General features: G+C 51.1%; 1 protein-coding gene across 1 annotated transcript; it reads right to left on the bottom strand.

Annotated features, from left to right (window-relative positions):
• Positions 1 to 4,529: 4,529 nt before the first annotated feature.
• Positions 4,530 to 27,378, bottom strand: LOC147701530 (ferritin heavy chain B-like). Its single transcript, XM_086930204.1, has 4 exons — positions 26,993 to 27,378; positions 6,840 to 6,986; positions 5,807 to 5,932; positions 4,530 to 4,870 (listed from the first exon to the last, which is right to left on the bottom strand). The coding sequence occupies exons 1-4, from the start codon at positions 27,092 to 27,094 to the stop codon at positions 4,715 to 4,717; spliced, it is 531 nt and encodes a 176-aa protein (XP_086786330.1). The 5' UTR covers positions 27,095 to 27,378; the 3' UTR covers positions 4,530 to 4,714.
• Positions 27,379 to 27,967: the final 589 nt, after the last annotated feature.

Genomic DNA, 27,967 nt, shown 5'->3' with positions numbered 1-27,967 from the left:
TTAATTTATTCTTTTCAGCTTTCTAAACTGTATGAATGATAAAACAGCTGAAAAAAGACATGTGAACCTTGAGGTAAGAAATCCCAGGCTCCTGCCCTGGGGTGTGAGTGGGCACTTAGGGGTGTACATATGTATGATTGTAAGACGAGTTTCTCTTATGTTTTTCAGAAACATTTGAGGTCCTGACGAGAGTTCCTCATACAAAGAATTCGAAATGCGCCGACCAGTATCGGAATAGGCCAATCTCTTTAAAAAGTTTTCTAGTGACAAATATAGAATTATTTTTGTACATGTAGATGGCCTAATGTTAAATTTGGAACTGTGTTCTGTCCCAATTTCTTCACTTATTTAAAATATTGATTTTCACTTTTTTCCATTTCTTCTCCTTTTTTCTTCTCCCCAATTTTCCAATAGCTTGTATGCTAGAGTTGTATATATGTGTATGAATGAATATGTGAAAGTGAGTTTTTAGTAGAGCTAAGAACAAAAATGAAAGTAAAGTTCTTTTAAAAAAGTTATAACTTAAATAGGGTTCTTTGCCTTATGCTTTTCTCTCCTGTGCACTTAATGTCAGTTGCTTCAATGTTATGAAAAAGGGTTGGTCAAAGTAATATGACTGAATTTTATTCCTGAAATAAATGATTTAATTCAAGACGAAGAAGTGTCTGGAAGGGCTATTTGAAGTTAGTTCTTCAATGAGCACTTATGGTTGAGTAAATTGCAGTAGTGGAAATTTGTAGTTGTTTCTTGTGATATGTGGCTTGGCCTTACTGCAGAAAAGCCAGACCTTACTTCTGTTCAAGCTTAGTAAAGCATCATCCTTACATTATCCCCTGGCGACCATTACCCTTGACGCAGAGAAAGCCTTTGATAGGATTTTTTGGGATTTTATGTTTCACGCTCTCAAATGTATAGGCTTTCCCCCCCAAATTAATCTCACTTATTTCCTTGCTGTATTCTGGCCCTAGGGCTTATATTTTTGCCAATGGTAAAATCTCAGATTACTTTTCTCTTTCCAGAGGTGTTTGTCAAGGCTGTCCCCTGTCCCCCTTGTTGTTTATAGTGGCAATGGAACCCTTTCTCACGAAAATAAGACAAGACGCCCACATTACTGGGTTTCAGCTTGGTTCAGACCATGTTAAACTGTCTGTCTATGCTGACGATATCCTATTATACTGTTCTCATCCAGATATTTCTCTCCCTTCCTTTCTTCAACAAGTTGATCTTTTCTCGCAAATCTCAGGTTATTGCCTCAATCGAGACAAATGTGAGGTTTTACCCCTCAACCTACTATGTCTCTGCCACTACTTTGATCAAACAGGCTTTTCCTGGCAACCAATTAAACTAAAATATTTAGGTTTATGGTTCTCCGCTAATATTTCTGACACTTTAAAATTCCATGTTGAATACATTACCAAGAAATTGTCTGACTTAATTACCAAATGGCATCCCCTTTTTCCTTCATGGTGGGGCAGATTAGACTCTATTAAAATGATGTTAGCCCCTATAATTCTATATTCTCTTTCTATGATTCCTGTTTGTATCCCAAGTTATTATTTTAAACGAATAGATTCGATCTTGCTGAAATTTCTTTGGAAAAATAAACTTCCTCGGATAGTCTTATCAAGTCTTAAGAAAGATCAAATTATTGGAGGTCTCAAGTTTCCTGATTTTAAATCTTATCACCTTGCTTTCTCTCTTAAGCAAGCTTCCAGGTGGTTGTCTATTGAACTCCCATCCCATCCTCCAGTATGGCTATCCATTGAAAAATACTTTGTTTCCCCTTTTAATTTATCTGAAACTCTTGCATTTTCTGCCAACTCTTCTTTTTTGCAATCTTCGGTTATTGCTCATACTCGTCAACTTTTAACTCCCCATCTACCATCCTCTTATCCTTCTTTAATCTCGCTGTCTCAACAGCCTATTTGGCACAACAAATTACTACGCATTAAAAACACACCTTTTATTGGAAATCATGGAGATGTAGGGGTTTACTATGGAGCTCTCAACTTCTCCATGCAAATAGACCTTCATCCTTTTCCGATCTGCAATCTCTTTTTCATCTTCCTAATTCTTGTAAAAAACAATGATCTTCTTCTCTCTGCCCTTCAGCATTATCTTCAATAATTACCTTCTTCTCCTATTCTTCCTCCTTCATGCTCCACTATTTTTCCTCTTCTGACTATGGCTTCTTCTGCTTCTAGTATATACAAATGTCTTTTATCTCCTACAGAATGGCTCAAGACAAAGACTGAATTGGCTTGGGAACAGGATTTGTCCTCTTCCTGGTCGGTTTCCCTTTGGGACAAACTCTGGTTAAAAATTCATAAAACCTCAAGGGCAGCTAATACCACCCAACCCCTTTATTTTATTTACCAACGCTTACTATACTCCCCTGCAAGACTGACTTCCTTTTCCCCAGACCTTTCATCTACTTGTTGGTCTTGCTCATTCCCTAATGCCGATTCACTACCCATGCTTTTTCTATGTCCAAGCATATTTTCTGGAAATCTATTTGGTCTCGTATTAACGTTATTTTTAACACAAAATTTCCCTTCTCACTTCCAAATGTTTTCTTAGGTTCCCTGTCTTCCTCATGGCCTCAATCCCCTTCCCATTTTAAACTAATTGACCGTCTGATAGCTATAGCATTACACTTGATAACCTCCAACTGGAAAGATTCGTCAAAGGTTACTTATTCAGCCTGGTCGACAGCCATATGTTTTCATCATAGACTAGATACAAATTACGTCACCCCTATTTCCCTGGCAATTAAGAGAGATTTACTATGGATCCCTCTTACTTCATATCTGTCCACTCTCTCTTCCTCACGTCCCTCCACTAATACACAAGCTAACAAACCTGATGAAGTTCGTAAACCGCCATGATTATTCTCTGTTTTCTCTCTCTTAGCATTCTGTACAATATCATTCTTTCCTCTATTTTTATAGTTCTTTTTACACCTACATCTTTATTGTTATGTACACGCATACAATGTGTATTTTTTGAAAATTGTTACTTTGTTTTCTGCTCTCTTCAATTTATTATTTCCCTTTCCCTCCCCCTTTTTCCCAGTTTTTTCGCTCAGACATTATTGTTTATTGATTCTTTATTTGTGCATCTTTAATGTATGCTTTTATATTTATATTTATACTATCTTATATGAAGCTTTCCTGTTTTACTTCTCTTTATATTTGGTTTCAATAAACTTGAACTTAAAAAAAAGGCATGAAGAAATAGAATGTTGCTTTGGAGGGTCCACAGGCACGTGGAAATGAATTGATTCACACCCTCCTTACCCAGAAGGTGTATTTCTCATTCCTGTGCTGTGGAGCTTGGACCTCTGAAGTTCTGCGTTAAGGTCTTTGGCCTTCACACTAAGGGACATATTTATAGGGAAATAGCAGAGCCTTTCGTAGCGCTGCGCTCTGCCATATCTAAAATGCAGGGATGTGCCATATTTACAACAATACGGCACACCCCTATGTTTTCCCTAGCGCTGGAGCTAAAAATAGCTGCCTAGCACCAACACAGTCACCCTTGTCCCATAGTGTAAATGCGCCTGTGTTGCAGAGAATGATTGTTTATGCACACAAACAATCAATAATGGTGATTTGCTACTTCTATGTGTGCTGCATTCTACAGGGACACCTTCCTGCATATTTTGCTCTATCTATGTGTGTTGCAGGATGCAGCACACATAGAAAAAGCAAAAACGAGCAGAAATACAAGTATTTCTCCTCCTTGTGCCATTCTAATGCCTGCTCTCGCATTGCGTTAGTTTTTGGCGGTGCCCCAGATTTTCTGATCCTTATAAATCTAAGGCAGCGTCAAAAAGCAATGGGTGTTGCGGTGAATACACACTGCAACACCCATCACAAGCCCCTTTCACTCAGAAAACTGTTGAAAGGGTAACATATTACATATTACAAAGAGGCGGTAATCAGAAAAGTGGCTTAACGCCACTTTATAAATATGTTGCAGAGCATTGCACCACCGGAAATTGTTAAAAAGTGACATTCTGGTGGCACAATCCCCTTGTAAATATGTCCCTCAGTGTCCGGGGCTGGAACCCTTTCACCCTCAGCAATGAGGCCTGGCACAATAGAGCCCCTGCACACAGCCCTTGGAAGCTCAGCCTCTGCGTACAGCCCAGGGACCCTCCCCGTCTCTTCCCCCGGGCCGTAAACATACACACCTTCTGTACTGAAGCTTTCGACTCCATTTTTATCCAGGCATGGGACTCTCGCACCCTCTATGGCTATGTGTGGGACTTATGCCCTCTACCTTTACATGCCTCTATATCGATGCCTGTCCCCTATTTTCAGATCTGACACCATTAATTCTCCTCTGTCCAAGGCCCGGGACTCTTACACACCCTCTGCATCCTGTAAAAGGACCTCACAAGTTCTGTGTGAAGGCCCTAGACTCACAGCATCTACCCATGACTTGAGCACTCATGTCCCTTACAAATAACACATTATAACCTGTTGCTCTCCCCTGTTAATGAATGAAGCCATCACAACGAGTAAGATGCTGAAAACCTTTATTTCTTGAAACATGTTGACAGGCACAGCTGCTGCAGGTAGCTTGGATACATATAGAAGAACCCTGTCCCACACACGCCTTCCGATGATGTCACAGTCGTGTAAATAATGGAAGAATGCAGGTTGTGGGAGTGGGTGCAGCAGGCTGGTGTTCCCACCTGGGGGGCCTAGCTGCTCTCCCCCAGGGTGTGCTTGTCAAACAGGTACTCGCCCATGCCATTCTGGGGCACGCCCAGGCGCTTCAGGTTGGTGATGTAATCGCCAAGTTCCTTGATGGACTTCACCTGTTCCTCCAGGTACTCAGACTCCAGGAAGTCACAGAGCTGTGAAAATAGACAAAACCAGGGTGAATGACTAAAGAAACAGAAAGACTTTGAAAACACATGGCTGAAAGTATGGCAGAGTGACCCGGAAGGAAAAGAAGAGGACTGGCGTTGAAATTCCAATGTAGGAAAGAATTGATTAAGGGTAGGGGACGAGTCAGTGAGCTTATAAATAAGTAACTAGCCTACAAGATTCTTTAAACAGAGCAGCCCACCAGTACTGTGGATAACTGACCACTTCAATGACTTTGGTGGGGTGGGGAGGGAGGGAGCGTGTAAGCCTATGAAGTTTAGTTTGTACGCGACAATGCTAAAGCTTACATCGCATAGAGTCGCTTGGATTGGCTGGCATTGAAAAAGATGGAGCTTATTAGTTTGCTGGCAACAAAAGACTGGTCTGTCGTTGGCCTCATGACGTGTATTACATAAGACATTTTCAGGTTGCGACAGATTAAGTGAGGTAACTGGACATTGCTCATCTCCTTGCTGTTATCGCCAACAACAGTGCAGGGATTTAGCACTGAAGCATTCCTCCACACAAAGGAAAAAAATACATTTTTCTGGCCTTTGAGTGAATTATTAAGTGTCTCCCTTACTGGTGCAGCAGCCCTGGCATTGGTGCAATGGCTTATACTATATAAGGCCTTTTGTGTGGTGTCTTACCGGGAGAAAGAATCTGACAGCAAGAAGCAGTAAATGGTTCCTGCTACAAGGAGATGGTGCCTACTTTCAGGGTCTAGCGTGTGACGGGGTCAGAAGAGTAGGGTGGAAGGAAGTTGGCCCTGGGAAGTGCTTTGAAGGGTCTTCAGGTCTCCCGACGACAATGCAGTGCTCAGTGTGGGGGGGGGGGGGGGGGAGGGGTGAGAAGTGCATTGCCTCACTCACACACTAACCAAGACCATAGTCCTAATGAAAAGCGGGCGCATGGATACTTACGTGCGGGTCAACTTTATCAGAGGCCACCTTGTGCAGGTCCAGCAGGGCCTGGTTGACGGTCTTCTCCAGCTGCAGGGCCGCCTGCATGGCCTCCAGGGTGTTGATCCACTCGTCACGGTCCGGTTTCTGTAAAAGTTGTAGAGTGAGTTAGTTTAGCTTGGTTGCCCACAAGCTGTGACTGAGCACACAGAGGAAATGGTGAGGAGGGATTCAGGTGAGGACTAGTTAGGGAAACAGGACTAGCCCAGGAGATGATGGAAGATCCCAAAAAGGCACAATCAGAAGACACTCCTGTGACCAGGCAGATCGCCCTGGATCTCTTGGTTCAGGTAGATTCCTTCTGTGCAGGTACAAAGTGCAATTGGGATTATATTAGGACAATAAAAGAAAGCAATACAAAGAATGCACCACATTGAAGATTCAATAGACGGAAGTCTATTTCATTTTGAAGTAAATTGACTATTTTTGTTGATGTTAAGGTAAAGAGTGAAGATTATGGTTGGGATATCGCTTAAGATCAGCTATAGGTTTAGAATTAACATGAAGATTAAAGTTAGATTTAGATTCAATGCAAAGGTTTCAGTTAAGGTACAGCACAAGTTGTCGGGGTTAGCATCAGGGTAAAGTTAGAATTCGATTAAGGGTTAGGTTTAAGGAACAGAATGGTGGAGTTGTAGTCCAAACCATAGAGTATCGAATATCAATGGCCACAATATCGTGACCAAAACACCAAAAACAAAAATATTAAGGTGGTAACTGCTAATAGGTAACTAGACATTTACTATTCTTAACTCTACATCCAGGTACATGGGAGCTATTTGTATCGTCAAGAAACACTTACATACTATAGCCAATCTATACATACTTAACTGTCAATATTTTGGTCACAATATTGTGGCCACTCAGTATTTTGGATCCATACCAGATAGTGCTAGGTGTATTGCTGAAGCACAGAACTAGGTTTACAGTTGGATGTAATTTGAGAGAATGAGCAATGATTTTGTATACCAATGCAGTCCTCCTATACACTCACCTTGATATCCTGCAGAACCACACGCCCCCCTCGCTTGTTCTGGTACTTCATGAACTTCTCGGCGTGCTCGCGCTCCTCGTGGCTCTGCTCCTTGAAGTACTTGGCCACGTGGCTCAGGGCCACATCGTCACGGTCAAAGAAGTAGGACTGAAGACAGAAAATCAGAGAGAAAGTCAGTAGCCAATCACAGCATCGATTGAGTGAATGGTCAGAGGGTGGCAGTCTCAAGGCAGTATCCTTGAAACCTGGAACATGTCTCATTCCTCAGGGTCAATATCTCCTGTTTTTGTTTAACTAAAATAGACTCTTATCGCTCCTCCTATTGGTTCAGTCCATTTGAACTCACTGGACTTGTGCCATTGAAACATTTAAAACAAATGAAAACCAGGAGTGTAAAAGTTACATCATTGTGAGGCGGAGTCCTATGGGGATCTTCAGTGCATTCACTGTGGCTACCCTTTTTAAGTTTCACGGAAAGTCCATACAAGAGCATTTTCTTTAGCACTTGCTATGTCATAATCTAAGTCTCTAAAGTGTATATTGCACCTAAAAATGGCCTAAATTAATGGCTTTGCATTCCGACTCTAATCTGCCCTTTGATCTACTACTGTATTCCTTCTCAGACTTTGGGGAGGGCTTAAAAGAATTCTGTTTGGCGCCTGGCCATATATTTCAGGCAACTCAATTGCCCCACAGTTATAAGCATGGATTTCAGTTTTTCAAAAATTGTAATATATTCTTAAGGTGTAATTATACCACTTCTTTCTGACGCTATCACAAGGAGGGAGGTACAAGCAGACAGTGATGGGAGTGCTGGTCCCAAACCATCATGGAGGCGGGCAGGGCGACAGATTTGCTTCCTGCACACCCCGGATGCAGTATAAGCACACCAGAGGCCTTTCCTCTCCGACTGTGGCACAGCAGACACAGAAGGACGGACCTAGAGCCCTCCAAGGCTACATCCTCCTCTCTCCATGGACGAAGCACGAAGTACAGGGCTGACGTGGACTTGCAGAAACGTAATTAAGGCAGTGGGAGTGCGGTGGGAGGAGGGGAGAGAAAAGTAAAACTAGAACTATAGATTCAAACTGTAACAATGAAGTAGCTGCTCCTGCCCAGGGATGCAGTAATTACTCCACTGGGCCTAGATTGTCTCGAGCTTGACCCCCAGGGGAGTTTTGACTACTACCACATATCTCAAGTTTTTATCCTTTTGTCATTGTTGCAAACCCCACTTCCCCCCTACACGGTCAGAGCAATTAAGTTTGCAAGGTGCATGTGCGAGGTGCAGATCTAATCTAGGCACTCTTCTCAAAGTCAGCCAACAGCTGCACGAAACACAACCAGTGCACTCCTGCCTGTGTCAACAAGTCCCTTCAGTGCACACATCCCACCAACGTCATTTACACAGGAGCTGTGGGTGGTCAAAGCACCCCCCCCCCCCCAAGCTACATGTCCCCCAGACCAGGGCCGGACTGGGAACTAAAACCGGCCCTGGCAAAGGGCTCGCCCCCCCCTTCCCCGCGGGGGTTTGGGGGTGCCGCCGAGCTCTTTGCCAGGGCCGGTTTTCTGCCGATTTTGTTACAGGGACAATTTTGCAGCTATGCTGCAAAAACGGCCCTGTAACAAAAACAGCCCCAGGGGCCCAAAACCGGCCCCCACCCGTGCGGCGCAACGGGGGATTGCCCGGTGCCCGTTACGGGCAGTCCGGGCCTGCCCCTGTCAAGTCTTTAAGTGGGATGAAAAAACTGGGGTGTCTCTCAAAAGGGTGTGGCCAATGTAATTAAGGGCGTGGCTTAAAACACATAAGCTAAAAATCTGTGCTGAGCATAGTGTGCAGCCGGACTTGTATTTTGCTGTTTCTGTCATTGACTCCACATATATCAATCAATCAGGAGTTTGTTAAAGCGCGACTACTCACCCGTAAGGGTCTCAAGGCGCTAGGGGTGGGGGGGGGGGTGGGGAGGTGCAGGTTCCATTCCATCAAGGAGGGGGTCTGTCGAAGAGCCAGGTTTTGAGGTTTCTTGCGAAGATGAGGAGCGATGTTGTCTGTCTGAGGTGGAGCGGAAGGGCGTTCCATGCTTTGGCCGCGAGGAAGGAGAAGGAGCGGCCTCCCGATCTGGTCTTTCTGGTGCGGGGGACCACGGCGTAGGAAAGCTGGGCTGATCGTAGGGTCCTTTGAGGTGCGTGGAATTTGAGTCGGCTGTTCAGGTATGCTGGTCCGGTGCCGTGGAGGGCCTTGTGTGCGTGGGTGAGCATCTTAAAGGTGATTCTCGCCTCGACGGGGAGCCAGTGGAGTGTGCGCAGGTGCTGGGAGATGTGGCAGTGTTTTGGTAGGTTGAGGACCAGTCTTGCGGCGGCAATCTGGATGTTCTGTAGCTTGCGGATGAGGTTTTTGTTTATTCCGGCGTAGAGTGCGTTGCCGTAGTCGAGTCTGCTGGTGACCAGGGCGTGAGTGACTGTCTTTCGGTGTTCGAGGGGGATCCATTTGAAGGTCTTACGAAGGAGGCGGAGGGTGTGGAAGCAGGAAGATGAGACAGAGTTGATCTGGCGGTCCATTTTGAGCTCGGAGTCCAGGATGATTCCCAGGTTGCGTGCGTGGTCTGTGGGGGTTGGCGGGTTTCCGAGGGCGGTGGGCCACCAGGTGTCGCTCCAGGCGTCGGGGTTTGGGCCCATGATGAGTACTTCTGTTTTGTTGGTGTTTAGTTGAAGGCAGCTGTTTTTCATCCATTTGGCGACGGCTTCCATGCCTTCTCGAAAGTTGCGTCTGGCGGTGTTGGGCTCGTTGGATAGGGAGAGGATGAGCTGGGTGTCGTCTGCATATGACACAATGTTGAGTCTGTAGGTTCTGACGATGGGGGCAAGTGGAGCCATGTAGACGTTGAAGAGCGTTGGGCTGAGGAAGGAGCCCTGGGGGACTCCGCAGGTGATCGGTGTGGGGTCCGAGAGGAAAGGGGGGAGTCTGACCCGCTGCGTCCTGCCGGAGAGGAAGGAGCAGATCCAGTCGAGGGCCTTGTCCTGGATTCCTGCATCGTAGAGTCTGTGTATTAGGGTGCGGTGGGAGACTGTGTCGAACGCCGCTGATAGGTCGAGGAGGATGAGGGCTACTGTTTCTCCTTTGTCCAGTAAGGTGCGGATGTCGTCTGTTGCGGCGAGGAGGGCGGTTTCCGTACTGTGGTTTTTTCTGAAGCCGGATTGGGAGGAGTCGAGGATGTTGTGTTCTTCAATGAATGTGGCGAGTTGGCTGTTGATGGCTTTCTCGATGACTTTCGCTGGGAACGGGAGCAGGGAGATGGATCTGTAGTTTTTGAGGTCTGTGGGGTCCGCTGAGGGTTTCTTTAGGAGGGGGTTGACCTCGGCGTGTTTCCAGTCGTCGGGGAACGAGGCGGTCGCCAGGGAGCGGTTGATGGTTTGGCGGAGCATGGGTGCGATGGTGTTGGCGGCTCTGTTGAAGATGTGGTGGGGGCAAGGGTCCGTGGGGGCCCCTGAGTGGATTGACTTCATTGTCTTCAGTGTGTCTTCGGTGGTGAGGGCTGTCCAGTCATCAATCGCTGGTTTCCGGGTGTCGGGGTGGTTGGTGAGGGTTCAGTGTGTTGGTTGTCTTCGTCGAAGTTGTCGTAGATGCTCTTGATTTTGTGGTGGAAAAAGATGCTGAGTTTGTCGCAGAGGTCTTGTGAGGGAGGGATGTCGGTAGACTCGCTGGTGGGTTGGGCGAACTCCTTGATGATGCTGAAGAGTTCCTTGCTGTTGTGTGCGTGGGTGGAGATTCTGTCTTCAATCGCTTTTTTCCTCGTTTCTCTGATGAGTTGATGGTGGGCGTTGGTGGCGGCTCTGAAGTTGTTGTGGGCTTCTGTGGATTTGGTGTTTCTCCAGGCCTTTTCAATGCGGCGGCATGTGCGCCTGGACTCTCGAAGTTCGGTGGTAAACCATCTGGCTTTCTTGGCACGGGTATTGTTTTTCTTGAGGGGGGCTATGGTGTTGGTGCTGTCCGAGATCCATCTATGCAGGGTTCGGGCTGCGGTGTTGGGGTCGTCGTTTTCCGTGATGGTTGGGGTGGAGTTGTTGAGTGAGGAGGTGAGCTGGTCATCAGTGATTTTGGTCCAGTTTCTTTGTGGAAGCAGGTGCTGGTGTCTGGACGGTGGGTGTTCTGAAGGTGAAGTGGACGCAACGATGGTCGGTCCATGGGAGTTTGGTGGTGTGGCTGAAGGTGATGGAGTTTCCTGTAGTGAAGAGGGGGTCGAGGGTGTGTCCTGCTGAGTGCGTGGGCTCGGTCACGATCTGGCGGAGTCCAATGTTGTGGAGGTTGTCCAGGAGGGATGTGGTGTTGGGGTCCAGTTGATTGTCGAGGTGGAAGTTGAGGTCTCCCAGCAGGGTGTAGTTGGTGGATGCGATGGCCTGCAGGGAGATAATGTCTGTGATGGAGTTGGCGAAGGGTCCGCGGGGTGCAGGGGGTCGGTAGATGAGGGTTACTCGGAGGGCGGCGGTGGGGCTGGCCAGTATCTTGAAGTGAAGGTGTTCCATCAGTTCTGTGGACTCGTCAGGGAGTGTGCTCAGGCGGAGGCTGGATTTGTGGACGATGGCGATTCCTCCTCCTGGGTGGATGGGGCGGTCCTTCCTGGAGATCTTGTATCCTTGGGGGATGGCGATGGCGATGTACGGTCCCGAGGTGGTGTTGGTCCAGGTTTCGGTGAAGAATGCTACGTCTGGGGTGGTGCGGTCGATGAGGTCCCAGATTTCTGTTGCGTGTTTGTGGAGGGATCGGACGTTGAGGAGGATGCATTGCAGGGTCTTCGGTTCGGCTGTGTTCTTGTGGGCGGGTTGTGCTGGATCCGTGTTCTTGGCGGTGCTGCAGGTGTGCCGGCAGCGGTGACAGCTGAAGGGTCCATGGGTGTCGGCTGGTGATGCTAGCTTGCAGTTGTTGTTGCAGCCTGGGTTGAGTGCGTGGAGTGCTGCTGGGTCGTAGCGTTGGCGGGGCGGAGGTCCAAGGTTCCTGGTGCGGGTTGCGGACGGGTCGCAGACGGGCGCAGACGTGCTTGCCTTTGACGCGCCTTCGGTGCACCAGCGGCGCGCCCGCAGTGGCCGCCATTAAGTAGGGGTCGGGGAGGGCTGGACAGCTGGGAGGCGGGGAGGGGAGCTGGATTGGGCCGGTCGTGCTGGGGGGGGAGGGGCCGCGAGGGCAGCAGCGGCAGGGAAAGGTAAAGGGAGGAAAGAAGGGATAAAGAAAAAAGGGAAAATAAGCAGAAATAAGGCACAAAAGAGCAGAGATGCAGAAAAGAGCAGAAAGGTGAAAGATAGAAAGGGTAAAAAAACGAGTGAAGGAGCAGAGGGAGAGAAAGGGAAAATGGGCAGAAATAAGGCACAAAAGAGCAGAGGTGCAGAAAGGTGAAAGATAGAAAGGGGAAAAAAAACGAGTGAAGGAGCAGAGGGAGAGAAAGGGTGAATGGGCAGAAATAAGGCGCAAAAGAGCAGAGGTGCAGAAAAGTGAAAGATAGAAAGGGGAGAAAAACGAGTGAAGGAGCAGAAAGAAAGAAAGGAGACAGTGGTCCACTGGACCACCAGGGATGAGGCGCAGGAAAACCTGCGGGTGGAGGAGGGGTTCGATCACCAACACTGAAGAGTGCAGGGGCAGGGGCAGGGGCACCTCACTTAATGGTGGAGCTGCGAGGGTGGGAGAGCAATTTCACAGTGGTCTTGCTCGCCTGTCCCCGCAGTGGCTGCCATTAAGTAGGGGTCGGGGAGGGCTGGACAGCTGGGAGCTGGATTGGGCCGGTCGTGCTGGGGGGGGGGGGGGGAGGGGCCGCAGCGGCGGGGAAAGGTAAAGGGAGGAAAGAAGGGATAAAGAAAAAAGGGACAATAAGCAGAAATAAGGCACAAAAGAGCAGAGATGCAGAAAAGAGCAGAAAGGTGAAAGATAGAAAGGGTAAAACAAGCATTGGAAATGCAATAGGGCTCGCATTAGGAAAGTTTGAGCTATTGGTCTTATAAATGATTTTTTTTTAATTTATGTGTTATTTTTTAAAATAGATAAAGTAATAGCTTTGTCAATTAGAATGCCAATAGTTATAACTTTCGCAAACACGTATAGCATTTGTAATGCAACATGTTGTGTATTTACCTGACTTAGATGTATTGATATTACAAATAACATGGGCAATGCCAATAGCTTAAACTTTGTAAATACATTTTGTGAAGATTATGTTCAGTGTTTTTTATTGTGACGAAAATCCAAGAACAGAAGTGAAATATTAACATTTTTTTGTGATTTGTAATAAAGCATGAAATCTTGAAAACAGCTTGAAACATTGAAAGAACATATTTGAACCAGTGATGCTGTGGTTGCGCTGAGTGATGCTGTAGTTGCGCTGAGTGATGCTGTGGTTGCACAGAGTGATGCTGTGGTTGCACAGAGTGATGCTGTGGTTGCACAGAGTGATGCTGTGGTTGCACAGAGTGATGCTGTGGTTGCACAGAGTGATGCTGTGGTTGCGCTGAGTGGTGTGTGCATCGGTGGAGGTTAGTGGCTGCATTGATGGAGCTGTGTGGTGGGTGCATTGGTGGAGCTTAGTTGGAGCATCGGTGGAGCTGTGTGGTGGGTGTATCGGTGGAGCTGGGTGGTGGGTGCATCTGTGGAGCTGTGTGGTGGGTGCACCGGTGGAGCTGTGTGGCGGGTGCTTCGGTGGAGCTGTGTGGCGGGTGCTTCGGTGGAGCTGTGTGGCGGGTGCTTCGGTGGAGCTGTGTGGTGGGTGCATTGGTGGAGCTGTGTCGGTGGAGCTGTGTGGTGGGTGCATCGGTGGAACTGGGTGGTGGGTGCATCGTTGTAGCTGTGTCGGTGGAGCTGTGTGGTGGCTGCATCCGTGGAGCTGTGTGGTGGGTGCATCCGTGGAGCTGTGTGGTGGGTGCATCAGTGGAGCTGTGTGGTGGGTGCATCGGTGGAGCTGTGTGGTGGGTGCATCGGTGGAGCTGTGTAGGCGGAGCTGTGTGGTGGGTGCATCAGTGGAGCTTAGTGGATGCATTGATGGAGCTGTGTGGTGGGTGCATCAGTGGAGCTGTGTGGTGGGTGCATCAGTGGAGCTGTGTGGTGGGTGCATCAGTGGAGCTGTGTAGGTGAAGCTGTGTGGTGGGTGCATCGGTGGAGCTGTGTGGTGGGTGCATTGGTGGAGCTGTGTCGGTGGAGCTGTGTGGTGGGTGCATCGGTGGAACTGGGTGGTGGGTGCATCGGTGGAACTGGGTGGTGGGTGCATCGTTGTAGCTGTGTCGGTGGAGCTGTGTGGTGGCTGCATCAGTGGAGCTGTGTGGTGGGTGCATCGGTGGAGCTGTGTAGGCGGAGCTGTGTGGTGGGTGCATCAGTGGAGCTTAGTGGATGCATTGATGGAGCTGTGTGGTGGGTGCATTGGTGGAGCTTAGTTGGACCATCGGTGGAGCTGTGTGGTGGGTGTATCGGTGGAGCTGTGTGGTGGGTGCCTCGGCGGAGCTGTGTGGTGGGTGCCTCGGCGGAGCTGGGTGGTGGGTGCTTCGGTGGAGCTGGGTGGTGGGTGCTTCGGTGGAGCTGTGTCAGTGGAGCTGTGTGGTGGGTGCATTGGTGGAGCTGGGTGGTGGGTGCATCGGTGGAGCTGTGTGGTGGATGCCTTGGTGGAGCTGTGTGGTGGATGCCTTGGTGGAGCTGTGTGGTGAGTGCATCGGTGGAGCTGTGTGGTGGGTGCATTGGTGGAGCTGTGTCGGTGGAGCTGTGTGGTGGGTGCATCGGTGGAACTGGGTGGAACTGGGTGGTGGGTGCATCGTTGTAGCTGTGTCGGTGGAGCTGTGTGGTGGCTGCCTCGGTGGAGCTGTGTGGTGGGTGCAAAAGTTGAGCTGTGTGGTGGGTGCATCAGTAGAGCTGTGTGGTGGGTGCATCAGTGGAGCTGTGTGGTGGGTGCATCAGTGGAGCTGTGTGGTGGGTGCATCGGTGGAGCTGTGTAGGTGGAGCTGTGTGGTGGGTGCATCGGTGGAGCTGTGTGGTGGGTGCATTGGTGGAGCTGTGTCGGTGGAGCTGTGTGGTGGGTGCATCGGTGGAACTGGGTGGTGGGTGCATCGTTGTAGCTGTGTCGGTGGAGCTGTGTGGTGGCTGCATCAGTGGAGCTGTGTGGTGGGTGCATCAGTGGAGCTGTGTGGTGGGTGCATCAGTGGAGCTGTGTGGTGGGTGCATCAGTGGAGCTGTGTGGTGGGTGCATCAGTGGAGCTGTGTGGTGGGTGCATCAGTGGAGCTGTGTGGTGGGTGCATCCGTGGAGCTGTGTGGTGGGTGCATCAGTGGAGCTGTGTGGTGGGTGCATCAGTGGAGCTGTGTGGTGGGTGCATCGGTGGAGCTGTGTCAGTGGAGCTGTGTGGTGGCTGCATCAGTGGAGCTGTGTGGTGGGTGCATCAGTGGAGCTGTGTGGTGGGTGCATCAGTGGAGCTGTGTGGTGGGTGCATCAGTGGAGCTGTGTGGTGGGTGCATCAGTGGAGCTGTGTGGTGGGTGCATCAGTGGAGCTGTGTGGTGGGTGCATCAGTGGAGCTGTGTGGTGGGTGCATCCGTGGAGCTGTGTGGTGGGTGCATCAGTGGAGCTGTGTGGTGGGTGCATCGGTGGAGCTGTGTAGGTGGAGCTGTGTGGTGGGTGCATCGGTGGAGCTGTGTGGTGGGTGCATCGGCAGAGCTGTGTGGTGGGTGCCTCGGCAGAGCTGTGTGGTGGGTGCCTCGGCGGAGCTGTGTGGTGGGTGCCTCGGCGGAGCTGTGTGGTGGGTGCCTCGGCGGAGCTGTGTGGTGGGTGCCTCGGCGGAGCTGTGTGGTGGGTGCCTCGGTGGAGCTGGGTGGTGGGTGCATCTGTGGAGCTGTGTGGTGGGTGCTTCGGTGGAGCTGTGTGGGTGCTTCGGTGGAGCTGTGTCGGTGGAGCTGTGTGGTGGGTGCTTCGGTGGAGCTGTGTGGTGGGTGCTTCGGTGGAGCTGTGTGGTGGGTGCTTCGGTGGAGCTGTGTCGGTGGAGCTGTGTGGTGGGTGCATCGGTGGAGCTGGGTGGTGGGTGCATCGGTGGAGCTGTGTGGTGGGTGCATCGGTGGAGCTGTGTGGTGGGTGCATCGGTGGAGCTGTGTGGTGGGTGCATCGGTGGAGCTGTGTGGTGGGTGCATCGGTGGAGCTGTGTGGTGGGTGCATCGGTAGAGCTGTGTGGTGGGTGCATCGGTAGAGCTGGGTGGTGGGTGCTTCGGTGGAGCTGGGTGGTGGGTGCATCGGTGGAGCTGTGTGGTGGGTGCATCGGTGGAGCTGTGTAGTGGGTGCATCGGTGGAGCTCTGTGGTGGGTGCATCGGTGGAGCTCTGTGGTGGGTGCATCGGTGGAGCTGTGTAGGCGGAGCTGTGTGGTGGGTGCATCAGTGGAGCTTAGTGGATGCATTGATGGAGCTGTGTGGTGGGTGCATTGGTGGAGCTTAGTTGGACCATCGGTGGAGCTGTGTGGTGGGTGTATCGGTGGAGCTGTGTGGTGGGTGCCTCGGCGGAGCTGGGTGGTGGGTGCATCTGTGGAGCTGGGTGGTGGGTGCATCTGTGGAGCTGTGTGGTGGGTGCTTCGGTGGAGCTGTGTGGCGGGTGCATCGGTGGAGCTGGGTGGTGGGTGCATCGGTGGAGCTGTGTGGTGGATGCCTTGGTGGAGCTGTGTGGTGAGTGCATCGGTGGAGCTGTGTGGTGGGTGCATTGGTGGAGCTGTGTCCGCGGAGCTGTGTGGTGGGTGCATCGGTGGAACTGGGTGGTGGGTGCATCGTTGTAGCTGTGTCGGTGGAGCTGTGTGGTGGCTGCCTCGGTGGAGCTGTGTGGTGGGTGCAAAAGTTGAGCTGTGTGGTGGGTGCATCAGTGGAGCTGTGTGGTGGGTGCATCAGTGGAGCTGTGTGGTGGGTGCATCGGTGGAGCTGTGTGGTGGGTGCATCGGTGGAGCTGTGTGGTGGGTGCATCGGTGGAGCTGTGTGGTGGGTGCATCGGTGGAGCTGTGTAGGTGGAGCTGGGTGGTGGGTGCATCGGTGGAGCTGTGTGGTGGATGCCTTGGTGGAGCTGTGTGGTGAGTGCATCGGCGGAGCTGTGTGGTGGGTGCATTGGTGGAGCTGTGTCGGTGGAGCTGTGTGGTGGGTGCATCGGTGGAACTGGGAGGTGGGTGCATCGTTGTAGCTGTGTCGGTGGAGCTGTGTGGTGGGTGCAAAAGTTGAGCTGTGTGGTGGGTGCATCAGTGGAGCTGTGTGGTGGGTGCATCGGTGGAGCTGTGTGGTGGGTGCATCGGTGGAGCTGTGTGGTGGGTGCATCGGTGGAGCTGTGTGGTGGGTGCATCGGTGGAGCTGTGTGGTGGGTGCATCGGTGGAGCTGTGTGGTGGGTGCTTCGGTGGAGCTGTGTCGGTGGAGCTGTGTGGTGGGTGCATCGGTGGAGCTGGGTGGTGGGTGCATCGGTGGAGCTGTGTGGTGGATGCCTTGGTGGAGCTGTGTGGTGAGTGCATCGGTGGAGCTGTGTGGTGGGTGCATTGGTGGAGCTGTGTCCGCGGAGCTGTGTGGTGGGTGCATCGGTGGAACTGGGTGGAACTGGGTGGTGGGTGCATCGTTGTAGCTGTGTCGGTGGAGCTGTGTGGTGGCTGCCTCGGTGGAGCTGTGTGGTGGGTGCAAAAGTTGAGCTGTGTGGTGGGTGCATCAGTGGAGCTGTGTGGTGGGTGCATCAGTGGAGCTGTGTGGTGGGTGCATCGGTGGAGCTGTGTGGTGGGTGCATCGGTGGAGCTGTGTGGTGGGTGCATCGGTGGAGCTGTGTGGTGGGTGCATCGGTGGAGCTGTGTAGGTGGAGCTGGGTGGTGGGTGCATCGGTGGAGCTGTGTGGTGGATGCCTTGGTGGAGCTGTGTGGTGAGTGCATCGGCGGAGCTGTGTGGTGGGTGCATTGGTGGAGCTGTGTCGGTGGAGCTGTGTGGTGGGTGCATCGGTAGAACTGGGAGGTGGGTGCATCGTTGTAGCTGTGTCGGTGGAGCTGTGTGGTGGGTGCAAAAGTTGAGCTGTGTGGTGGGTGCATCAGTGGAGCTGTGTGGTGGGTGCATCAGTGGAGCTGTGTGGTGGGTGCATCGGTGGAGCTGTGTGGTGGGTGCATCGGTGGAGCTGTGTGGTGGGTGCATCGGTGGAGCTGTGTGGTGGGTGCATCGTTGTAGCTGTGTCGGTGGAGCTGTGTGGTGGCTGCATCAGTGGAGCTGTGTGGTGGCTGCATCAGTGGAGCTGTGTGGTGGCTGCATCAGTGGAGCTGTGTGGTGGCTGCATCAGTGGAGCTGTGTGGTGGGTGCATCAGTGGAGCTGTGTGGTGGGTGCATCAGTGGAGCTGTGTGGTGGGTGCATCAGTGGAGCTGTGTGGTGGGTGCATCAGTGGAGCTGTGTGGTGGGTGCATCAGTGGAGCTGTGTGGTGGGTGCATCAGTGGAGCTGTGTGGTGGGTGCATCGGTGGAGCTGTGTGGTGGGTGCATCGGTGGAGCTGTGTGGTGGGTGCATCGGTGGAGCTGTGTGGTGGGTGCATCGGTGGAGCTGTGTGGTGGGTGCATCGGTGGAGCTGTGTGGTGGGTGCATCGGTGGAGCTGTGTGGTGGGTGCATCGGTGGAGCTGTGTCGGTGGAGCTGGGTGGTGGGTGCATCGTTGGAACTGTGTCGGTGGAGCTGTGTGGTGGGTGCCTCGGCGGAGCTGTGTGGTGGGTGCCTCGGTGGAGCTGGGGGGTGGGTGCCTCGGTGGAGCTGTGTGGTGGGTGCTTCGGTGGAGCTGTGTGGTGGGTGCTTCGGTGGAGCTGTGTGGTGGGTGCTTCGGCGGAGCTGTGTGGTGGGTGCCTCGGCGGAGCTGTGTGGTGGGTGCCTCGGTGGAGCTGTGTGGTGGGTGCCTCGGTGGAGCTGGGTGGTGGGTGCTTCGGTGGAGCTTTGTGGTGGGTGCTTCGGTGGAGCTGTGTGGTGGGTGCTTCGGTGGAGCTGTGTGGTGGGTGCTTCGGTGGAGCTGTGTCGGTGGAGCTGTGTGGTGGGTGCATCGGTGGAGCTGGGTGGTGGGTGCATCGGTGGAGCTGTGTGGTGGGTGCATTGGTGGAGCTGTGTCGGTGGAGCTGTGTGGTGGGTGAATTGGTGGAGCTGTGTCGGTGGAGCTGTGTGGTGGGTGCATCGGTGGAACTGGGTGGAACTGGGTGGTGGGTGCATCGTTGTAGCTGTGTCGGTGGAGCTGTGTGGTGGCTGCCTCGGTGGAGCTGTGTGGTGGGTGCAAAAGTGGAGCTGTGTGGTGGGTGCATCGGTGGAGCTGTGTGGTGGGTGCATCGGTGGAGCTCTGTGGTGGGTGCCTTGGTGGAGCTGTGTGGTGGGTGCATCGGTGGAGCTGTGTAGACGGAGCTGTGTGGTGGGTGCATCAGTGGAGCTTAGTGGATGCATTGATGGAGCTGTGTGGTGGGTGCATTGGTGGAGCTTAGTTGGACCATCGGTGGAGCTGTGTGGTGGGTGTATCGGTGGAGCTGTGTGGTGGGTGCCTCGGCGGAGCTGTGTGGTGGGTGCCTCGGCGGAGCTGTGTGGTGGGTGCCTCGGTGGAGCTGGGTGGTGGGTGCATCTGTGGAGCTGTGTGGTGGGTGCTTCGGTGGAGCTGTGTGGTGGGTGCTTCGGTGGAGCTGTGTGGTGGGTGCTTCGGTGGAGCTGTGTCGGTGGAGCTGTGTGGTGGGTGCATCGGTGGAGCTGGGTGGTGGGTGCATCGGTGGAGCTGTGTGGTGGGTGCCTTGGTGGAGCTGTGTGGTGAGTGCATCGGTGGAGCTGTGTGGTGGGTGCATTGGTGGAGCTGTGTCGGTGGAGCTGTGTGGTGGGTGCATCGGTGGAGCTGGGTGGTGGGTGCATCGGTGGAGCTGTGTGGTGGGTGCCTTGGTGGAGCTGTGTGGTGGGTGCCTTGGTGGAGCTGTGTGGTGGGTGCCTTGGTGGAGCTGTGTGGTGGGTGCATCAGTGGAGCTGTGTGGTGGGTGCATCAGTGGAGCTGTGTGGTGGGTGCATCAGTGGAGCTGTGTGGTGGGTGCATCGGTGGAGCTGTGTGGTGGGTGCATCGGTGGAGCTGTGTGGTGGGTGCATCGGTGGAGCTGTGTGGTGGGTGCATCGGTGGAGCTGTGTAGGTGGAGCTGTGTGGTGGGTGCATCGGTGGAGCTGTCTGGTGGGTGCATCGGTGGAGCTGTGTCGGTGGAGCTGTGTGGTGGGTGCATCAGTGGAGCTGGGTGGTGGGTGCATCGTTGGAACTGTGTCGGTGGAGGTGGGTGTATCGGTGGAGGGTGCATCGGTGGAGCTGTGTAGGTGGAGCTGTGTGGTCGGTGCATCAGTGGAGCTTAGTGGGTGCATTGATGGAGCTGTTTGGTGGGTGCATTTGGTGGAGCTTAGTTGGAGCATCGGTGGAGCTGTGTGGTGGGTGCCTTGGTGGAGCTGTGTGGTGGGTGCATCGGTGGAGCTGTGTGGTGGGTGCATCGGTGGAGCTGTGTGATGGGTGCATCGGTGGAGCTGTGTCGGTGGAGCTGTGTGGTGGGTGCATCAGTGGAGCTGTGTGGTGGGTGCATCGGTGGAGCTGTGTGGTGGGTGCATCGGTGGAGCTGTGTGGTGGGTGCATCGGTGGAGCTGTGTGGTGGGTGCATCGGTGGAGCTGTGTAGGTGGAGCTGTGTGGTGGGTGCATCAGTGGAGCTTAGTGGGTGCATTGATGGAGCTGCGTGGTGGAGCATCGGTGGAGCTGTGTGGTGGGTGTATCGGTGGAGCTGTGTGGTGGGTGCCTCGGTGGAGCTGTGTGGTGGGTGCCTCGGCGGAGCTGGGTGGTGGGTGCCTCGGCGGAGCTGGGTGGTGGGTGCATCTGTGGTGGTGGGTGCATCTGTGGAGCTGTGTGGTGCGTTTTAAGGCCTACTACAGTATGGATGGCGTGTTATTCCTACACCTTGTAATAATACGCATTGTTTTATGTAACAACTCCTGTATACTGATTTACACACATATCATTCACTTTCTTTGTATAATGTGTGCGTGATCGAAAGTGTCCTGACACCATACACTGGTAGAAGTAGCGGTAAAAAAACAAATGAAAAGCATGAGATTACAGAGATGAGGGGCACTGTTGAAGGATAGAAGTGAGTTAATCCGTGGACAAGGAGGTCATAGGCGGTGCCAGCACTAAAGCCATTCTGCGTGTCAAGCAGTTTTCGCAGTAATACCGAGTGCAAAGGCTATTTCAACTTGATTTTTCAGAGTGAATGATTTTGTTATGGCAATTGATCGAAGCACCATTCCTCAAACGTGCAGTGACATGGACAGCAGCAGCTTGTTCATTTTTTAAGCACATCTCAAATATTCCATACTTGGCCATTCTGTGAAGTCAAATTAAAGGTTTCAAGTGAGGACGGAGCGCTGAATTGGTGTTAAAACTGGCGAGAAGAACATTGTTTGCAGGCAGGTTAGCCATAAGAGAATTACTTATGCCTCAGAATGCATACATAAGGTGATCTGAACTGATGAAAGTTGTAGAGTAAACATTTTTATGGCAGGGCGGTATTACAAAGAGGGAGCACACCATTTCAGAGAAGCACAGGTCACACGGCGGTACGAGAGTGGAAGTACATTTAAAAGGATGAACTTAAAGGAGACCACATAATTTAGAGGCAGGAAAAAAATACAGTGGAACAAGTTTCAAGAACTACAATCGTAGCAGGCAATGATTCGAAGGAGCACGGTTCGAAGAGCATACAGTGAAAAGGGGCAAAATGCTAGGACTGTAAAAGGAAAAAAAACACAATTGAGAGCACAAATTCAGGTGTGGTGCTTATCCAGAAGTAATGCCAAAGCAGCGGACGATAATAGTAATTAAGGGACGATGAGGAAATTCAGAAGTGCATCTGTCACATGACAACAGACTGAGCCCAGCAGTGGAACTGAAATCTGTACAAAACTGGACAGCAAGGGCAAAGTAGTAGTAATTCTGAGGTGCAGAGACTTGGAGTAAAGGATGAGCACAGATCAGGCGTGGAGTACAGCCAGTGCGACGGTAAGGAATGTGAATAGTAATTCATGAACATAGGTGAGTTCTGCAGTACATAATCAAGTGGACAATTCAACAAAGGGCTGTTAAGAAGCAGCAATTCACAAAGTGAATTAGGTTTCAAGTTCCAGGTCAGATGTGCCATCCTCTTTATTCATTGCATTAACTAGTGTGCTACAATTCATTTTCATGTAAACATGCTGGCTGGTACAAAGCCATGTATGGAGAACAAATAGAGGAATCTACACTACAGCACAGAAAACAAAAAATATCTGCTGCTAAACTGAACAGCAATTCTAACGGTTAAACGATGCTCTCTACCTGTTCACCCAATGCAATTTAAGGCTGTGAATAAATACAATTGTAAAATGTAAAAATCTTAAATATTAATTTAATGTTAATCATCTTTTATCTCCAAGTTAAATAATGTTGCCTGATGCGTATCCGGACTAGGGCTTGGTACGCCCGCCGCCATCGAAGGGTTTTGGTATACAGACTTAGCTGGGCTACGTGCATGTTGAGCACAAGAGACTAGGAATGAAAGCAATACTGAGCAGTAGAACAAAATGCAAGGGCAAGAAGCAGCAGGAGAAACCATAACTGGGGTATCCAACGTAAGAAAAAAACGAGAGGGTGAAAGATGGGACGACAGGTTTAGAGGCAGCGACTACAGCAGAGCATCAAAGGGCTGGGCGAGAAGGGAGGGGGGGAATGCGAGGAGATAAGGACCCAGAAGGGGGAGGAGGGAAATGCGAGCAAGTTAAACAAGTTATAAAAGGAGACTAAACTGAAAGTACGGCCGGCAGGCCGTGAATAATTAGGGGGTGACAAATGCGCTGGGAGGGCTGCCTTTGATGTGGTAATGCGAGGCAGGCAGGCAGGCCGCTGGTGGCATTGTGCACGCGCTTCATGCACTGCAAGGAATCGCCAGTGGTGGTTAAACACTGGATAGGCCCCTATAGAGCTTGCCAGCTGTACGCAATACTGAGCAGTAGAACAAAATGCAAGGGCAAGAAGCAGCAGGAGAAACCATAACTGGGGTAGCCAACGTAAGAAAAAACGAGAGGGTGAAAGATGGGACGACAGGTTTAGAGGCAGCGACTACAGCAGAGCATCAAAGGGCTGGGCGAGAAGGGAGGGGGGGAATGCGAGGAGATAAGGACCCAGAAGGGGGAGGAGGGAAATGCGAGCAAGTTAAACAAGTTATAAAAGGAGACTAAACTGAAAGTACGGCCGGCAGGCCGTGAATAATTAGGGGGTGACAAATGCGCTGGGAGGGCTGCCTTTGATGTGGTAATGCGAGGCAGGCAGGCAGGCGGCTGGTGGCATTGTGCACGCGCTTCATGCACTGCAAGGAATCGCCAGTGGTGGTTAAACACTGGATAGGCCCCTATAGAGCTTGCCAGCTGTGCGCATGCGCACAGCAGGCGAGCCCTAAAAACGAGTGAAGGAGCAGAGGGAGAGAAAGGGAAAATGGGCAGAAATAAGGCACAAAAGAGCAGAGGTGCAGAAAGGTGAAAGATAGAAAGGGGAAAAAAACGAGTGAAAACGAGTGAAGGAGCAGAGGGAGAGAAAGGGAGAATGGGCAGAAATAAGGCGCAAAAGAGCAGAGGTGCAGAAAGGTGAAAGATAGAAAGGGGAGAAAAACGAGTGAAGGAGCAGAAAGAAAGAAAGAAAGGAGACAGAGGTCCACTGGACCACCAGGGATGAGGCGCAGGGAAACCTGCGGGTGGAGGAGGGCCTCGATCACCAACACTGAAGAGTGCAGGGGCACCTCACTTAATGGTGGAGCTGCGAGGGTGGGAGAGCAATTTCACTGACAATGAGTCAGTGGTCTTGCTCGCCTGTCCCCGCAGTGGCCGCCATTAAGTAGGGGTCGGGGAGGGCTGGACAGCTGGGAGGCGGGGAGGGGAGCTGGTTTGGGCCGGTCGTGCTGGGGGGGGGGGGAGGGGCCGCAGCGGCGGGGAAAGGTAAAGGGAGGAAAGAAGGGATAAAGAAAAAAGGGAAAATAAGCAGAAATAAGGCACAAAAGAGCAGAGATGCAGGAAAGAGCAGAAAGGTGAAAGATAGAAAGGGTAAAAAAAAACAAGTGAAAACGAGTGAAGGAGCAGAGGGAGAGAAAGGGAGAATGGGCAGAAATAAGGCACAAAAGAGCAGAAGGTGCAGAAAGGTGAAAGATAGAAAGGGGAAAAAGCGAGTGAAAATGAGTGAAGGAGCAGAGGGAGAGAAAGGGAGAATGGGCAGAAATAAGGCGCAAAAGAGCAGAGGTGCAGAAAGGTGAAAGATAGAAAGGGGAGAAAAACGAGTGAAGGAGCAGAAAGAAAGGAGACAGAGGTCCACTGGACCACCAGGGATGAGGCGCAGGGAAACCTGCGGGTGGAGGAGGGCCTCGATCACCAACACTGAAGAGTGCAGGGGCAGGGGCACCTCACTTAATGGTGGAGCTGCGAGGGTGGGAGAGCAATTTCACTGACAATGAGTCAGTGGTCTTGCTCGCCTGTCCCCGCAGTGGCCGCCATTAAGTAGGGGTCGGGGAGGGCTGGACAGCTGGGAGGCGGGGAGGGGAGCTGGATTGGGCCGGTCTTGCTGGGGGGGGGGGGCCGCAGCGGCGGGGAAAGGTAAAGGGAGGAAAGAAGGGATAAAGAAAAAAGGGAAAATAAGCAGAAATAAGGCACAAAAGAGCAGAGATGCAGAAAAGAGCAGAAAGGTGAAAGATAGAAAGGGTAAAAAAACGAGTGAAGGAGCAGAGGGCGAGAAAGGGAAAATGGGCAGAAATAAGGCACAAAAGAGCAGAGGTGCAGAAAGGTGAAAGATAGAAAGGGGAGAAAAACGAGTGAAAGAGCAGAAAGAAAGGAGACAGAGGTCCACTGAACCACCAGGGATGAGGCGCAGGGAAACCTGCGGGTGGAGGAGGGCCTCGATCACCAACACTGAAGAGTGCAGGGGCAGGGGCACCTCACTTAATGGTGGAGCTGCGAGGGTGGGAGAGCAATTTCACTGACAATGAGTCAGTGGTCTTGTGATACTACTACAACAAGTCAGGACCATTGTCTTTGTCAATGTTTGTTAGTTGCATAAGATAAATAAGCAGCAACTATGACTTGTATATAATAGTATTGAAAAAGCTTCCACTTGGTGACACCACGACAATGTTTCTGCACGTGAATTTAAAAAAGATAAGGGAAATCCAGAGAGATAAGGACTCTCTTCAGAAGATTTCCCTTTTTCTCACCCGGCAAGACATAATTTCGTAACTTCTCCTCTAGTGAGAAGCGAGCGGTGTCAGCACATGCACATGATGTGCCTGCGGTCACTACAGTCCGGAAAAAAAAACCGGACCGCCTGTGCCAGCCAGGGCACAAAACAGAGCCCGATAGAGACCCGTTTCGAGGCCCTCTTAAAAAAACACTGCCGGTGCTCAGCACCGGTGAGACCCAGACCACTTAAAGCCCTGCCCCCAGTGTAGAGATACCCGCTGAAGGTCGGTGCCATTCTGGCAATCTGAGACTGGTGACAGCACCTACCGGCCGCACAAGCGACAGTCGTAGGGCTACAAATGCACTGCCTAACAGCTTGCACTTACTATGGAGAAGGACAGACAGCGCCTGTACTCACCATGGACCAGGGCACAAGTCGCGGGTACATGCAGGAACACAGCGTCCACCCACTCTTTTCATAGGGTGGACGCCATCCCCCCTGACAAGAAGTTGGGCCCCACAGAAATATGCTGATCTTGTTCCGGTGTAATTTTCAGACACCGGGACACATTCAGCAGCGCCTGGATATTGTCTGCTTTTCATTCCCAGCAGCAATGTGCAGGCAGCGAGGGAGCTTTTTTTTTCACCTCCAGCTGGGCTGAAGTTGAGGGACCATCAGGCCTCCTTTTGTTTGAATATCCTGACTGGAGGCGGCCTGGAACCTCACACTTAAATGTAAATGCCACAGGGGCACACAGTTTGTTATCTCTTCACGAGTCCTTAAGAGAGGCAGCTTTTGCCTTTGTTCAGTCCCTGTATATAATAGATACATGCACTGTAAGAATGTCAGGTGTGTTGGTCTGTCCCAGTATTTACACAAATAACAATTTTAATAAAACTATTGTATTTCTTTTATAGCGCTATGCAACTCAATGCAGGGTGTCAAAGCCCTTTACGTAATATATACATTGACATTAAATCATGTACATGTGTAAATCAATGTACACAATGATTTACATGAGACAGGGAGGGCTACAAGGTGTACGAGTCACATGTCCCTCATACCTCACTGTGGTCTTTTAGAAGGATTACAATGTATGAACTGCAGGTAACAAAAGGATCCTAGTGTTAAAAGCAGTAACCCACTTTACTATCTACATAAAATGAAAATCTGTCATCTGGGTGTAAGTTGATGTTCTTTGGAGGAGACACATTTACCTTCTCTACTACTTTGATTCAAATGTGGGACTTTACAAAACACAGATTTTTCCAGCAAGTGCATTAACCACCAGAGTTATCTCACCATTATTACTGAGATTTTCTGGGCACCTTCGCATCAGATGCCTTATCCCAATCAAATATTTTAAAATGTAGACTTTGTAACCCATTAAGATTAACAAATCTACTACCATGCTTCTCCTTGTTGCCAATTTGTTTGTGGCAGGACTTTAAAAAATGTATGTATTGGTTGAGGCCCAGATTTTGTGTCTGGATTGCGCCACCTTTTTTTGATACAAACCCAACTCCATATCTCATTTGTTAGGTTTCATAATGCGCTTAAATGTACTCATGATATACCTGCTAAACATATGTGTGGGGTCTTAATATCTGACGTCACTTCTTGTGATGTCACTTCCAGTGAGGTTACTTCCTGTGATGTCACATGTAGTGAGATCATGCGCTTTGATGGCACGCATCATTATTTCACTTGCATTTTGCCTAACCTTGTTAGTCCCCCCCACTTCAGTTTGTTAGGACTTGTGCCCAGCCATGGACAGGTAGAAATAGAAGGTGTATAGCTAGACGTTGAGAGTGCAGGAATGACATAACTTGCACTCACTACGGAGAGGAAGGACAGAGCTTGCAGCCATAATGATTAATAAGGACAGACAGTATGTACTACTCACTACGGGGAGTAGAGACGGACAGACGGCGCCTGTACTCACCATGGACAGGTAGACGTAGGAGGCGTACAGCTCGGTGTTGATCATGCGGTTGATGGCCGCCTCGCACTCCCGGCTGTAGTTCTGGCGCACCTGGGACTCCATGGCGTTGCTGATGGTGTGTTTGTTGGCGATAGATGTAGGTAAATGATGGATAACGTTTTCTGGAGAGCGCTGGACTCGGAGCCACGTTCCGTTCAAACACTGTTGAAGCAAGAACACAACTCAGAGCTGGGTTTGAAGCGAGGTCGGGCAGAGCCTGTATTTATACCCGGAGGGGCGTTGAGAGAAGGGGACTGACAGCGCTACCCACCAATAAGAAGAGGTGCTCGTTCATCTGCGCGTCATGCCTCTCATGGTGACTCAGCACTTTTCTTGCACATCATCCTAGTGTTTTGGAAACCCCTAACACCTGATGCTCCCTTCTCATCCCGGCTCATATCTCGGGAGTGGCTTGACTCGTGTTTCTTCTCTTCAGTAATCTGGCTCAATCTTGCCGGTACAGGAGCAAGCGCAGCAGAACTGGAGCCAGCTGTTTGCAAAAACACGCGATGAAAATTGTCACCATCACTGTGACAGTCCAGTCCTATTGCATGCCTAATGGGGAAGAAGAACTTATATGGTGGTTCTTCTGTCGGATGAACGTTCAGATCGGTCCCAGGAGACTTGTAAGTGCAGAGTGGAAAACAGATCTCTGCAGGTGCAAACGAAATCGGTGAGGATTTGGGTGCGGTATCATAAGGGATGCTACTTCCCAGCTCAGCCAGCTGGAGGTGAATTACCCCAAATGAGCCCCCCATCTGTTCGTAGCGCAAGACCAATGCTAGGTGGGGTTGGGGCGATGGGACGTTCCCTCTCCATCTCATTATGCGGCACCAAAGCAAATATAACTGCTCTTTTATTAATTTTTTATGCAGTCGGTCAAAAGTACCGAAGCATGCTATGGAGACCGGCCCCCGGGTTTGTCTGCTTTTGTCA

Source organism: Lissotriton vulgaris, chromosome 7 (assembly GCF_964263255.1).
Source record: "Lissotriton vulgaris chromosome 7, aLisVul1.2, whole genome shotgun sequence".
Taxonomy (NCBI): Eukaryota; Metazoa; Chordata; class Amphibia; order Caudata; family Salamandridae; genus Lissotriton; species Lissotriton vulgaris.
This window is presented reverse-complemented; position numbering and strand designations above follow the sequence as displayed.

What these genes read in the sequence shown, in the direction of transcription:
- LOC147701530 (XM_086930204.1), bottom strand. Translation starts at nt 27,094, where the DNA reads ATGGAGTCCCAGGTGCGCCAGAACTACAGCCGGGAGTGCGAGGCGGCC. An exon ending in CCTACGTCTACCTGTCCATG is followed by an intron (nt 6,987 to 26,992) that starts GTGAGTACAGGC and finishes TTCTGTCTTCAG; the next exon opens with TCCTACTTCTTTGACCGTGA. An exon ending in CTGATAAAGTTGACCCGCAC is followed by an intron (nt 4,871 to 5,806) that starts GTAAGTATCCAT and finishes CTATTTTCACAG; the next exon opens with CTCTGTGACTTCCTGGAGTC.